At 38.7% G+C, this 15,267-nt stretch overlaps 2 protein-coding genes across 5 annotated transcripts; one reads left to right on the top strand and one right to left on the bottom strand.

Moving 5' to 3' along the window:
* The first annotated feature begins 810 nt into the window (after positions 1 to 810).
* LOC117805872 (kelch domain-containing protein 1-like) lies at positions 811 to 6,869 on the top strand. Of its 4 annotated transcripts, none has more exons than XM_034674462.1 (14): positions 811 to 937; positions 1,279 to 1,395; positions 2,450 to 2,520; positions 2,745 to 2,862; positions 3,332 to 3,444; positions 4,090 to 4,177; positions 4,435 to 4,518; positions 4,604 to 4,684; positions 4,809 to 4,867; positions 4,976 to 5,085; positions 5,182 to 5,254; positions 5,338 to 5,422; positions 5,918 to 5,970; positions 6,472 to 6,869. In XM_034674462.1, the coding sequence occupies exons 2-14, from the start codon at positions 1,288 to 1,290 to the stop codon at positions 6,611 to 6,613; spliced, it is 1,185 nt and encodes a 394-aa protein (XP_034530353.1). In that variant the 5' UTR covers positions 811 to 937; positions 1,279 to 1,287; the 3' UTR covers positions 6,614 to 6,869. The 4 variants fall into 4 exon arrangements, with proteins under 4 accessions (XP_034530353.1, XP_034530355.1, XP_034530354.1 ...); XM_034674464.1 differs by having other exon boundaries at positions 824 to 937; positions 1,282 to 1,395; XM_034674463.1 differs by lacking the exon at positions 811 to 937 and adding an exon at positions 1,059 to 1,207.
* A 134-nt stretch (positions 6,870 to 7,003) lies between these two features.
* Positions 7,004 to 9,447, bottom strand: LOC117805874. Its single transcript, XM_034674467.1, has 3 exons — positions 8,651 to 9,447; positions 8,450 to 8,505; positions 7,004 to 8,040 (listed from the first exon to the last, which is right to left on the bottom strand). Exons 1-3 carry the CDS (start codon positions 9,137 to 9,139, stop codon positions 7,938 to 7,940), a joined length of 648 nt encoding a protein of 215 aa, XP_034530358.1. The 5' UTR covers positions 9,140 to 9,447; the 3' UTR covers positions 7,004 to 7,937.
* Between the last annotated feature and the right edge of the window lie 5,820 nt (positions 9,448 to 15,267).

Below are 15,267 nucleotides of genomic sequence, written 5' to 3'. Positions count from 1 at the left end.
ACAATATTATGATAATACTTAATGTGCTGTCATTACAATTATTTGTTTGATTTTTTCTCTGGAATACATCGAGTCCTTCTAAAGACTTTCAACACAAACAATATTTCACAGTTGGGTACAGATGTGTGCATGCACCAAATTGTTGTTTTTAAAATTCAACTTGAGAAAATGTGTTTGTAAAGCAGTATCAGAGCGGACAATGTAAACAGGTAATTATCTACAAAACAGTTTGTACAATGTTCAAATCCTGAAAGTGACATTGCCACATTCTTAGATGTGCCTTGGTGCTTTGCACAACAGGGTTGTGTAAGTCTGTCATTGGGAACAAGTAGGTGCCTGCACTCTGTAGGAGTCGTTTTGAAGGTGTATACACTTAACAACTGTGAACTAACTAATTAAGATTAGTAGGCTACAAGTCATTGTAATTCAGGATTTGAACATAAAGCACACATATAAAATAAACAAATAAAAAAAACTTTGTTTAACTACATCCTCACCTTTTCAAGATATATATATGCTCTTTCTTCATGCCACTTTTTTTATCGCATCCTCTTAGTCTGTTAGTCAAGACAACACGAATAAACTGGGATAAACAGTTTTTGTTAGAATAAGAATACAAATATATATTTAGGGTACTAGTAGTATAATAACACACGAAGTGGGCCAATGTATTAACACGTATGTTAAGAGTTACCTCATATTCTATTTTTATGTATCCAATAGTCCTTTTTATTATCAATTATTGTTTAATTTATTTTTTTAAAAGTACCCTCATCGCCAATGCGCTGTTTTATTTTGACAGGAAAGGGACCGGAAGTTGCATTTTATTTTGTAACTGATGTTGCGGGGATGGTGACTGACATGGGGACGAGACATTTGTTTTGAGGTTCGAAACATGCGAAAAAACTGTACAACATCCAAAAGTGCGCTGTAGCATGTGAGTATTTTCTAAAATTGTTTTGTGAATACATTTGTCTACCGTGTTTCGTCATTGGTGACACCGATTTTGAATTGTTAACTCGATGACGACTACTACGTAACGTCACCCGTCATTGAGAAACGTCGCGTAAACAAGCAATTTTGTTGAATATAGATATTTCACTAATATCTTAAGCCTATGACAACAGTATAATCAAAATACAAGGCCGTTTTGTGCCAGCATTACTGGCAGTTATGACTTAACACACGCCTGCCTGTAGTAGAGAAGGTAGGTGACATATTTAGACACATTTGTGTAATTTTAGGCTCAAAGGCATGACTTCCTTTTTCTATTTTTAGCAGCCAGTCATGGATTCTGCGTTTGAGAAGCACCGCTCGGAGCTGGTGGCCCGAGAGAGGAGCGGACACACGGCTGTGGTGGAGGACAACCTCCTGTATGTGTGGGGTGGATATATGGTGAGGAAAACAAACAGTGAGGAAAACGAGTTATTCAGCGTATGAGCAGTTTACGGAACAATAGTGCCAGCATCCGTAGGTGGTTGGAAAACCAGTAATTACACAAGTATGGTGCATTAGGTACTTGCCCTACCCTTGAGGGATTTAACACATTTTTTAAATTCACTACATATTAAGATTTTTATTTTCCAATCAAATGTTCTCTGGTACTCAAGATGTAATCAGTTTTAAAATGTATCCACTGTTGCATATAAAACAACATTAAATTAGAAAAATTCTAAAAGTAAATACATCTCAATTAGCCATAGATTATATCATGTTTATCATTACATCACTTAAAAATAAATACTGTGGTGCCATAAGAACTGTTACACTTGATATTATGAGTATAATCCTCCACTACTTCAGTGTTTTTATTCTTGCCGTGGTGTTTTAAGTACTGAACTTTAACTTTTACAGAATATTTTTAAAGTTTTTAACAAACTATTAAACACATTCCAATAATTAAGTAGTTTAATAAAAAATGGTACTTTGTTCAGGAGCTTGATCACTCATCTATTCATCAACTGTTTTATATTTCCATTATCAATGAAAGCAAACCAATCCCTCTGTTTCACCGTCTCTCTTATAGTAAAAACATTGAGTCAATAACTATTTAGCTCAGTTTGAATGGCTCATGTAGATAAGGTACAATTGATTTATGGACACTTAGAGATGTGAAAATTTGGGATAGATAATCATCATGCTCTGTAATTGATTTTTGTTGTTTCTAATTTGTTGAGCCTTTTCTGTAACACATCCTGTCAACTTTCCTCTTTTGTTGTTCTGCTTTATTTACTTTACTTTACTCTAAGTATCATCGCACCTTGTCTCCCAGGAAACACCAAGGGAAATATGCATTTTGTTGTTTTAAAAACAATGCCTGAAAAAAAGGGAAAAGAAGATGAAGTATAATTGGAAAGATTTTGCCCTAAGAAAATCTTTCAGGCATTTACTCGCATGATTTCCATAACACACATTTGTTCAAAGTAATTGACATGTCATATTTTTCTAGTCAGTTGGTGATGACGAAGTTTTCCTTCCCAGTGATGAAATCTGGGTCTATGACCTGGAACAAGGTTCATGGTAAGAAAATAAACTACATTTTATTTATGCTTCTTTGCTTCTTTGCATGTTTTTCTGTTACTTTATGCCAGTTCTATCTTGAATTAACTCCTGCTTCCCAGTGATTTAAACAATTGTTTTCACAGTTTAGTCATGTTATATTGAATGGTTAATTAAGGCTTGTAATAATTATCTTAGAAATGAATGTGAGTTGTGTGCTCACATGTTTTAACATTTTTTTAAAGGAAAGTGTTTCACATGCCAGGGGAAGTTCCTCCCCCGATGTCGGGGACCTGCGGATGCTCCCTGGATGGCCACATGTACATATTTGGAGGTTGTGATGACTATGGGCAGACCAATCAGGTGAAGTTAATAACTAGCACTCAATACAGTTTACGACAACTTAGTTATGGCTGAGTATGCACAAATTGCTCATTTGTAATCGACTTTTATATGCCTTACTACACTAGAAAATGCATAATCTTATGCAAGGGTGTGGGCTCACTTATCCACAGCTGATGACTTCTGGGGAGTTCATTTTCTTTTTGGCCTTGATTTGTTTTGAAAATATTGTGTAAACAGATTTTAGAGCAGGATGAATTGTGACAAAAGTAACAAGAAGCTAAAAATCCTGTCAAATTTTTACAAGTTGCAAAGCCATTCCACCCCTTCTCAATTACACTACGAGGTACAAAGATGGACATTCCTCATTAAAAGAAGCCTAAGAAAATAAAAAAGATGGACATGATGGATCAGTGCAAACACACCCAGGTCACAGTTAAAGTTCAGTTAAGTTGACATGAAGCACTGATCAGTGTTTGACCTCCAACAGATCTATTGTGTCAACCTGACGGACGGCAAATACACATGGAGGAAGATCATACATGAGACTGGCTCAGCTCCATCACCTCGAGACAAACTGTCCTACTGGGTTTACAAAGGGAGGTGAGTGAAAGTTAGATTTTTGACTAGCATTTTTTGTCCAGCACGTTGTTACTGCAGGTTGAAGTTTTAACTTTATGAAGTACGACTTCATTATTACAGATCAGAACACATTGAAAAGAGGGGACACTGATTTTATGGGTGAAACTTATGCATGCTACGAATTTGATTATTTTATTCCTTCTTCTTCCTTTTCTTAATTTGAATACATTTTTTATATTATCATATATATATATATTAATATTTTTCATATTCGGTCTTATGTAGATACAGAAAAAGTAGAGACCAAATTAACCTCTCCCAGGTTGAAAAGTTTCACGAGTAAAAACTTTGGCGCTTCAGAATTTAGTTTCCAGTCAGCTTCTCCTTTCCCTTTATGATGTTTCTTATTCGACACCTGTACTCAGCGGGAGTTTAATATGCACACTGCTAAACATGGCTTCATTAAATATGTTATTTTGGCAACAGATACTTTTATTTCATCCTAATGATGACAGTCTTTGCTTTGTTCTTTTACTAGTTGACACTTTAATACCAAGGCATTCACAAATGCTGATTTTTTTAGGAGTTTGATCATTCTTAAAAAAAACAAAAAAACATCTGCAACCTCTGTGATGATTATTATAATAATCTTTGTTTGATATTCAGGCTCATCTACTTTGGAGGATATGGTCACAAACTACTGACTGATGTGGATAGCAGGAACAGAAGCTTCATTGTGGATGAGGCATCATCGGTATTGAATTTTAATGACCGTAAACCTGCCTCAGGTCTCAAACATTTCGCAAAGAGACTTATTGAAAAATGAAGGTCACTTAAAGTTCAGGGTGCATTTTTTACAAGATAATTGGTTTTAAGTTATGCCAGTTTGTGTATCTGGTAAATGGTTGATACAGACCTTTGAAATGCCTCCATATAAACGAGGACAATCTGTGTCTCAAATCAAGCTGAAATTCCTTTGTTGCCACTGTTAAGCTGTTTTGTCATTATCAGGTAGAGGGGATCTTCTGGGGATGGAACAACGAGGTTCATATATTTGACCCCATACATTCCAGTTGGAGTCAACCACAGACTCATGTGAGTCCGTAGTAATACGATTCAAACTTCAATATACTTTATTTAAAACCACAAATGATCGAATAGTGACGGTTTCTTTGTGCAGGGCCGTGCTCCCGCCCCAAGGGCCGCCCACGCCAGCGCCACATTAGGACGCAGAGGATACATCTTTGGAGGCCGAGTCATGGTTAGAACCCTACATGCGTTTCTGTACTTTTTAAATAACAGAATTTATAGATAGACAACAGGAAAACAGAAGCTGAGAAAGAAACAGATATCAAAGTCTTGTCCTTGAATTCTTTTGACTGCAGGAAACCAGGACAAATGACATTCACTGTCTTGACCTGGAATCGTGGACTTGGTCAGAAATGTACGTGAAAACCAAAACCTTAAAATCTCTTGAAAATATTCTCTTTTGTCCTCTTCTTCTTCTTCTGTGCATAATCAAAGTGACAGTATTGTTTAAAACATTTTCCAGAGTCCCAGTGTCCAGCACTCCGGTGGGCAGGTCATGGCACACACTCACAGCATTATCAGACAGCAGCTTGTTCCTGTTTGGAGGTCTCAGCGTAGACTGCAAACCAATGAGTAAAAAATGTTCTTATTTCTTTTATTTGCTTGCAGCTTGGATCATTTCACATCCTTTTATTGTCTTCTTATCAAAAACATACTTTTCGTAATCAGGTGATGGATGGTTGTTTGATGTGGAAACAAAGAAATGGAGAGAACTCGAGCATCCTTTTAAGACTAAGCCAAGGTAAGAACCTATAAATATTTGTACATCATGCTACCATATTATGATATGTGCCAGATTTAAAAAGCAGTTTTCCCCTCTTTTAGGTTGTGGCACACGGCGTGTCCAGGCAAAGACTCTGATGTGATTGTGTTTGGTGGAAGCTGTGACTATATCCTTCTTGTCGACACTGTAAGTATCATTGAGACACTCAGGAAACTAAAAATAGAGATGTGAATTTGTGAAACTTTTACAGATCAGTCATGGCAGATCAAATCCCATAAAGAAGTGAAAGGTTCCTGAATTCCCATTAGTCAGACAGTCTCTGAAACTGTCTCCGAAGACACCAGTAAAAATGTTCAGCTCAGTAAAAATGGTTTATTCAGAGGCTGTGAAGTTTTCCTTTCCTGCACTTTAGTGTACTTCACAACACCTCAGAGAAAAGCCTCTGTGATGTTGACAGCATCTCAATGTCCTCAAAGATAACTCTTTAATAAAATAAAAAGTATTGTGCATTCAAAACTCCATCCTACAGTTTGTCCACTACAGGTGACACTTAAATCCAAAAACATAGCCATGAGGGAATAAGTGATGCACATTTTGGAGTTAAATAATTATATTAACTTGATATAAACTTGGTGAAACTCTTGACAACAAAATTAATCTTTACTTTGCATTTTCTTTCAGGGTCACTGCAATGATGCTCTTGTTTTCCAGACGCAGCCATATCCCTTATTTAGGTAAGTAATCAAAAGATGTTTACAAAAGAACAAAGTAAGGTCTTTAACCTTTTACATGACCGATTAGTGAACACATGACATTCAAATGCAAGTCAAAAATACACAGAAAAGCCATCAGTACATGCAATGTTGTGACAAATTTTGTATTTTTCACTTCATCATTTAAGTTGAGTGAATGATTGCATTGCTGGCTTACAAAGGGGCAAGCCATCCAATCATTCACACTCTGCTCAAGCTAAAAAATGGCAGAGACCTTTTGTTTGATACCGCTGCTCAGTTGCATACTTCAACTTTACTAAATTCAATAAACGATGGCTTGAAGACTTTAAGATGGTCTGATTCAGATCCCAATGATTTGAATTTCCTCTGTATTCCTCCTGTTGAGTAAAAATATCTGCTTTTATAAACGTCTCTTTGTAGGTCATGTATTGACTTCCATTATGTAATCATTCCCCCCAAAAATAGAAATGAAAAATAATCATGGACTTTTTGTTCTGATAGGATCTGTGTGGATTACATTGCAAAGAATGTGAGGAACTCTGACGCGCTCAGAAATCAGCTGCCTTTGCTGCCGCCCAAACTCCAGACCACAGTGCAGAGGAGGATGTGTTTCTACAGGCCTTCAAAGAAGCAAAAATATTAGTGAGAAGAACTCTTCCATTGCCAAAAAACAAATGACTGTCTTTTTATTCAAGTACTGTAATCCCTTGAGTGTGAACATCTCAGCTGCACTGTGGTATTATTATTATTATTATTATTGTTTTGAAATATATTATACAAAGTATTGAATGCTGTTATTTTATGGTTTTAGAAATGCAAGTTTTATTTTTATTATTTGCCTGCTGAAATGCTAAAAAAAATGTCGTTTGATGACTGTGAGGATTAAACGGCACATTGAAGTCTTTTGAGTGGTGTGAGTTATCAGACTAGTGAGGCACTTTGGGCATTAGTCAACCAAGCCATGCTATAATAAGGCAAAAAATAAACACCCACGAAAACATATTCTTATGAAAAATTCACACATGACTAAGAGTCATAAAGCAATGGAACTATTTTATTTGTAATACAAAACTTATTAACAAAACCCTTCTTCTGTTTGCTGGTTAAAAATCTTCTTGTGTTGAACTGTAACAAGAGCAGCTCATTAACACAAACAATATTTACATAAATGTTCCAGCTTCTGCTCATATGCACAACTTCAATGTTCCTCCACTAAGTGGCAGCATACCACAAAGTTTAAATGCGGCTAAAACAGCTGCTGGGTCAAGCTGGCTGGGAGTCTCTGTTACCACACATTCCTTCTTCATAAGGGTGGAGAAGTACATGCAGGCACTGTGGTCAGGAAGGAAACCTTAAATAAACATCCCAGCTCATACCTTGCATGGTTACCTCTTTAAAAATACCTACACACACAGAACTGCTGGTGGAAAATGTTTTCTTTGCATATGTTATAGCCTCAAGAATGTGCCTCGCCTGGTTGGAGCAACCATAGAAATATCTGTGTTCCCTCCTTTACCTTTTTACAGACAGGTTAAAGTAAAATAAGTAATAGCTGACCAATAAGTAGTTGTGTGCTTAGTGGGAGGCCTGGCAGCACTGAGGGGGTGACAGTGACACCTTACCACTACAGATAACAAGCCAAGGAGGCTTCTGTCTGTTCACAGAGCTGCCCTGTAAAGGAGAAGCTCCTGGCATCTGTTCAAGCTGCTGTTATAACTCTGCAATTACACTGCTGCATGTTGTTAAATAAGACTTGGATACATGCAAAGGCCAAGAGGTAAAACAATGTAAAATGTATCCAGGAAAACCTGCTTAAATACAGTTAATGTAGCCTCCCTTAAAAGCAGGAAATTGTCAAAAGAAACCCTGGTTACCTTTTTACTTTAAAGTGTTTTCTGCAAGCTGCTGTGTCACATAAAAGATAGTTTGAGAGCACATCAGTTTCCTGCAGCATTCCCAGCTGGGGGTCAACTAAACTCTCTCTCAATAGTGTCCATCAGCTCTTCTTCTGATCCATCGTACAGGATGACTGGCATGGTGAGAGAGGAGCTGTGGCAGCTGCCAAGCGTCCTGGGGAGAGGAGGAATATGGTAATACAAGACAAGAATTAAAGAAAATGTTGACCACATTTAACGATTCACTATTTAAAAAAACATATGAAAATGAAAGATGGTCATCCTGGCTAAGGAATAAGTGGCACGAAATATATTCTGTCATGCTTTTCTTAGGAAATTTTATGCAGATCCATTCAATGCTCTAAGTTGTGTTTCCAGTTTCCACGCTCTTCTCCTACAAGGCAGAAACAACACTCACTTGTTTGTTTCTGTCCCTCTTGCAGGCGTCTGACTAATCTGATCTGCCCCAAACACAAAGGGCTGGTATTTCGATATCTTAAAAGAGAATTTGATCTGGCCCTCCTCGGGGTTTTACTACTTCACTGAGCTTTAAAATCAATTATTCATGAGTGTTGTCTACTTACAATTGTTGTCCTGGTGTGGGAACAGCTTCCAACAAAGCCCCTCTCGTCAGAAAGCCCTGTGAGGAGGACAGACAAACCAGAGAGGAAGGAAAGGACATCATATGTTATCATGTCAGGGCTGAACAGCCTTCATTATTAGAATCATCATGCTGCCTGAATATTAAAGCAGATTATCTTGTGTAAAACTGTTAATGCGCTTACATTTTTCTGGCTGTGGGACGCAGATGTGCGTTTTTTAAAGTGTGTAAAAGCATCATTGTTCCTCTTGTTTATGTCTCTTGATCCGCCGTGTGAGCCACGTGTCTCCGCGTCTGACTCGACAGGAGCTGAGCCGAACTCCTCTTCATCCTCTTGACCAAAGTGACACAGTCCGTATGTTTTGGACTTGATGACAGTCCTCTTAGGGGGATTTTTCTTCATGGATGCCCTCTCTCGCTCCTCATATTCTGCTAGCAATGTGTCCAGCTCTGCATCGATATCCTCATCCTCCCTGGAGAAGTCAGAGTCATGTCCTTCACTGTGGCTGTCCGGTTGCGCACGGTTGCGCGCGTTGCGTAAAATTGCATGGATTTTTAGCGGCTTAAACGCACGGCTGTCCTGTTTGGGTGAAGTGGCGGCTTTCTTGGCCACGTTCACCTCGCTGACATCCGCAGGTGCTACTCTCTTCCCTCTGCTTGTCCCGCTGCCCATGTCTATCCTCTCCGACTGCTTTCAAAGTCTAAATGTTAAGTCCCATTTCCAAAGTTCCTCTCCAGCCTCCCGAGATTCTTCCAAAGTTGAACATTAACCAACAAAGACTTTATCCTTGGCAATCTTTAAGGTCACTTTTAAATTAGTTTTACGCATGTAGGACAGTTCCTTGACTAGAAAACAACTCCACGGGCAACTTGCTTCTCTTCTGCAGTCGAACTGCTAAAATGTGCGCAGCCTATATTCTATGACCACAGACTGGACTTGAGTCAGACTCACTGCTTGTAAACTTTCGGTTGACTCCACATCAGGATGAGGAGCAGCATATCCGTTACATAACACCAGTTTTGGCTCAGGACCCCCGGGAGAAAACCCCGCCTTCTTATAAAAGAAAGCACACCCATTCTGTTACTTATTTCCTAGTACTTTTACCTCTAGTTAGGCTTTTTACTTTCTTTTCCACATACTTTAAACACTCTTTAATAAAAACAAGATAAACTTACTAATTTACTTTTTCCTGAATGACCAAATGATTACATAAGGACTTGGACAGTGAAAGGCTAGCAGGAGACAGTTACTTTGATTTATCTGATCACATTAGCAGCCTTTTACTCCTCTAATAGATTTTATTGAGGCAAGTGAGGTCAGGAGTGAGTGACTCTCTGTCTGCCTGGTGGGTCCTGGAGGCCCTCGGCTCGGCAGGCCCCCCTAGTGACTGATTAAGTCTCAGCTCTGGGCCAGAGGAGAGAGAGAGGGGGCATTCCTTTCCGACAGCTTGGGCTTCCCAGAGATTCCTCGCTAAGCTTTTGTTTGGTCCACTTGCACATACAAAAGACACAGCAGGAGCATCTCCCTGCCAGCGCTGTCTAACAAGAACCCTGAGTTCACCCGAGCAAAGAAGTTGTTTGCTATCTTTCATTAAGAACCTTGTCTATCTCTTTTTTTTCTTTCTTCAGTGTGTACTCATATGTGTGTGCGCCAGACAGCTGTGCAACCTGCTCTCTTTCTGGATGAGGACCAAGTCAAAGACACCTGCTGTTTAAGCCAACTGGCATTTTCCAAACTGTGAACGTGACAGGACTCCAGGAGAGAAAAAAAAGTCAGCCCTCAAGTACAAGATGTCTCTAGGAGGAAATTCCTTAAACTTTTTAGGTTTTAGAGAACATGGGTGAGGTGTTGTGGAAAGTAAACACTATTGTTCTCTCACTTGAAGTGAAGAAGTAACGTGCTTTTACCATGAAATGTGTAATGCATCCTTATTTTAACTACTTCAATAACTCTAACTTATCAGTCTCTATGTTTGAAGAAGTGACCGTCTTTCCTCTCTAAACACGTTTACTCAGGGATTGCCTTTTATGGGAAAAGCATCAGAGTAAGTCTGGAACATCCTCCTGATTGTGTAACAGTTATATACTATAGCTCTTTCATCTACAAAAGTTCAATACCTCGCTAAAGTCATCTTTATTCTAAATAGTTCTAGTTTTAGGTTGTACCCAAAGGAAAAAGTACACAAGCACGCTGCTTCTTATTCAGTTGTGATAGTGTTGTTTCTTGTCAAACCCCAGTTTCTGCTTCTCTCCTGCCTGCAGCAGCGTATCATTAAAAAGATCAGGCGGCCACATCTGGAGAAAAACTCAACAGCTTCCAGACGAGGGGGGAGGATCCGCCGCAAGACGGAGGCCAAGGCCCAGCTCACTGCATAGCTGTGGCTTCTCTGACTTCTCCCAGATTCAACAGTATTCCTCCTTGCTGGGACTGACTTTGCAAGACTGGGAAGAAGTCTCTGTGAAACTCTTCTTCTTCATTTGGTCAAGTTTTTATGCATCAAACAGTCTGAAAGTATGTGGACGGAAATGATGTCAGGAAAATGATTTGACTTTTTGAGAGCTGCCTCTGGACTCAAAAGACCTTTGTTCCTTCCCAACAGCAGGAGAGCATGTGTGAGAAATTTAAATAATCATGACTCAGTTTCTCCATTTGGAGGGCAACAAACAAACTATTGTTGTCCAGTTTGTGTCAAAGAAACGTGTGCCATATGTCTGGCACAACACAAACTCTAGAGAGTGTTTAACAAGCCAGCTGCCCGCTGGTAGGCATTCCAGTAAAACTTTTGGGGCCTCTTACCCTGTACGGTACACAAACATGACCATAACAGGGAGAAGAAGAGCTACACACCGACTTGTGTACACACCAAATCCTGTTTTACTGTTATAATCAGGCTTCATTGGTGGTCAGCATTCATTAGTACATCATTAGGCTTCCCTCACATCCCGAATTTAAAACAAAAAAGTATTCCTTTATAGATCCTAGTTTCCCTCAAAAGCCATCTTTAAGCCAAATTATGTCTTTCTTTACAGCTTTTATGCTAGCACATTAAACTATTTTCATGTACATAAAACTGTACAAGAGGTTTTGCATTATAAAGGAAACACAAGCATCCCTCTTTGTAGTCCAGCAGGAGACCCACTGAGACATAGCAGCGACGTAATGAACTGCAGAGATGAGCAAAGCTGAGACACAGGGAGATTGTAACTCTGACTTGGTGACATAAGGTTGTCATGGTGACAGACAATGCCGCCCAGAGGAGCTGAACTGGAGTCAAAAGAACGAGGAGCAGCCATGTTTACCTTTGAGCTATCCCTCTTAATCTGTTGGATCACTAAATGTAAATTAAATCCTCTACTATTGAGTGACGTTAAACGTGCGTCACAAAGATGAACTCTTGACATCTGGATGAGATTTGTGGGAAACCTTTTCACTGCTCACTGCAAACCTGACACACCTGGCGTATTTCTCTCTGACAGCTCACAGTGAAAGATAAGAAATTGATGACTTTAGTTGATTTTGCTGCAGTAGATGAGCACATGGTGTTAAGGATATGGCCAGCAGATGGAGCCAGCAATCAACAAAACCAAACAGCATCTCCTCTATTAAGTCCCACCAGGGAAGTTACTGAAGGGTCATTGAGAAGGCAGCTGCTTGCTCTGCGTCTTCAACACTAACTATACTGTCTAGGTTTCACACCTAAAGCTGAATCTGTGTAGTTCACTGGGATATTTAAAACAACAAAAACGATGTTCCTAGTTTCACAGAAGCACAATATAACCATTCAAAGCCAGAAAGGACAGGCAATCATGAATCATGACAAAGAGCAAATATGTCAATAGCAACCAAAGACTAAGCACTTTTTACTTTCTCTGAATGGCAGACACTACTGCTAAAAGTGTCATACAGTAGAGAATCATAGAGTCAGTGATGTGACTAAGTTGTGTCTATTGAAACGTGTCTCCTTTAAGCTTCAATCTTGATCTGCTATCACATTTTTTTTTGTTTTAACTTATTATGGGCTGCAGAAAGCAGTTATGAACAGATCATTGATATGTTATCGTTAAACATACTGCAGTTATTGAGCATTAGGGCCTGTGTCCATTGACACTGTTTTTTTTGTTTTTTTTTGCACTGGCAGCAGAACATTTACTATTTCAGAGCGCTTCTCTATGGGGTGTACTGTAGCTTACCTACAAAGATGTCCCATGGCACTTGTGTTTCTCTTAGTAATGATTTGTATTCATTTGCTCACATTGCTTAAAAAGTTATTTTATTAAATTATTCTTTTCAAAGAAATCTTAAATACAATTAATGGAAATTGTGTAGTAGCATCAGCAGCAGCTCTAAACCTCAACATTACCTTAAAAATACCTTTAAAAAAAGTTTGGTTAGTTTCTCCTCCATACTTGATTTTGATTGGCCGGTAACTGAGAAGTGACATTGACAAGTTCAGCAATGTTCCAAAAGTTGAACAATCTGCAACTTCGAGTGCTGTGATGCATTTTGCCCTTCCAAGGATACATGCTGGAAACACTGAAGTGCATTGGTTTTGTTTAGAAAATAGTCTTTGCTAACAAAAAAAAACAGTGCCAATGGACACAGGCCCTTGGAGTTTTTCTGTTAATTAAATGAATGTGTGTCCAATATTATCTTTCTTTTAGCCCTGTTATTGTTGGTCACCTCACTTAACTTGTTGCTATCATTTCTGTAGTTTTAGAGACTTGCCTGCTTCATCCAAATATTATACAATGAGAAGTAAGTTAGGGTCGATAAAAACAGTACATTTGCAGGCTTGAAAGCTGAAGAGTGAGCTTGATCTTGCTACACAATGTGCATTATGGCTGAGATCACTGAAAAAGCCTTTTCATCACAAACACACCTTCTGTTTTGAGACACAGCCACAGTCAATAGAATGTTAATAAATATTTCAGGGTATTTTGGTAGGACCACCAACAATATCCCCACATCAATCTATGATTCTGTTTGCTGTGACAGTGTTCACTGGGAGGTCTTCTCAAACCAGTCTGTGGTCACTACTGCAGTGACCCATTTTCCTGTCAAAAGGCCATGCAATCACCAGAAAATAATTACTGTCTCTCTCAGGAGCTCAAAGCACTCAATACCAGCATCTGCTCACTTCCTAATTACCTACTAGGTAAGAAGCTTCATTTGGAGAGGAACTCAAAGCAATCAATCTTTGCATTATACTTGGCCTGTTTGTCAGCACCCTAATGTGTCAGATAAGAAGTGTCCGGCCTGTTCAGCTCAATCCTATTTAATCAACTCCTGCTTTACCTAAATGGATCTGTTAATCTGTTAATCCACTTTACACTTGTGAACAGAAAGTATATCATGATTTCTGATTTTGATCTTTATAATCTTACTTCGCCTTCACCTCCAGGATAGTGCTAATCTGGCTCTACCCTCTGATCATAAGGGTTAATATGTCTCTCCTTTCTTTAGTTCTGTTCTTTTTATAGTTTTACCTTGGTTATAAAGAAACCCCTTAAGACAGCACACTAGTTGGATAAAGTTACTGTGAAACATTTGCTCATTTAAGTCCTGGCTTATTGGTTGTTTGGGAAATGAAGCCTTAAATGATGGACATGAAGAAGTAAAGCATCAAAACATCACCATGACCTGTTATTAATGATTTTAAGGCTTTTGCTCACCTTGTAAGCAGAGTTGAATTCTTACCGTGAAATATATTAACAGCTAGTCTGTGGTGGAAATTTAATTTAGGATAGAAATGAAATATGCTGTGTGTAATGGAAAAATACCAATATAAGCATGATGTGTTATGCTTGCGCTACCTTGACTCACTGAACTTTTATTACTTTGATATTTCATCTGCAATTATGGCTGCAAATAATTAGGGAGGGAGGGAGTGAAAGGAACGGACAGAAGTGAACTCAACCATTCAGCTACTGAAGACACCCCTTTCCTCTTCAAAGATCCTTCTCGTCAGGCAATAAATATTATGTGTTGAATCTTCATTTTGTGTCACACTGTTCAGACTCTGTATGTGTGCTACTCATGCTGACTCTTGTGCTAGAGTGGTAACTCTGTTTGAATTTGCTGAACATTTATCTCATATCAAAACCAGTTATATTCTAACTTTAGAAGAATTTTCTAAGTGGGTAGCATGGCGCCTTGCGATTAAAAACAAGCTTATTACAACAGTAAACAATGGCTAAAATGGATAATTTCAACTCTAAGTTGCCCTTTAAGTTTAATTAATTAATAGAATGCAGGTATTTCACGATATTTGGTCATGAAAGAGGCTGCATAAGTTGTAGAGCACAGGTGAATACAAATACACAATACAAAAACAGCTGCTGAACAGCAATTCAGACTTTCTGTATGCCATTTCTCACTCTCTCTTTTTCACTCTATAACCAAACAGCACAGAGGATGTAGCACTTGATTTGATTCCTTCCTGGCCAAATTCTGTTTTGAAAAATGAAAGAAGTGGGTTGGGAAAAGGAAGCAGTTTGATGCTGTCCATGGTGCTGACAGGACACAGATTGCCGTTAGTAGAAAGTTGCACTAAAAACCTGACAATGTAATTCGGAGTCAACAGGTATGTCAGATATCTAGTGTCTAAATGAAAATCCTTTGAAACTGATGTCAATTACACGACTGACAAACTTAAAAACCCTCTGCAGCAGCGACACAGCGTTTTTGTGCGACATAACCTTTTTTTTTATCTGTTACAAAACAACCTTCACAGGAGACTGAACTGCAAATAACACACATTTGGTTTGTTGCAGAGTTGCCAGACAACACAGGCTGTGGTG

The sequence above is a fragment of the Notolabrus celidotus genome, chromosome 22, assembly GCF_009762535.1.
Source record: "Notolabrus celidotus isolate fNotCel1 chromosome 22, fNotCel1.pri, whole genome shotgun sequence".
NCBI classification, from domain to species: domain Eukaryota; kingdom Metazoa; phylum Chordata; class Actinopteri; order Labriformes; family Labridae; genus Notolabrus; species Notolabrus celidotus.
Note: the sequence above shows the minus strand (reverse complement) of the source record. Positions and strands in the feature narration are given on the sequence as shown.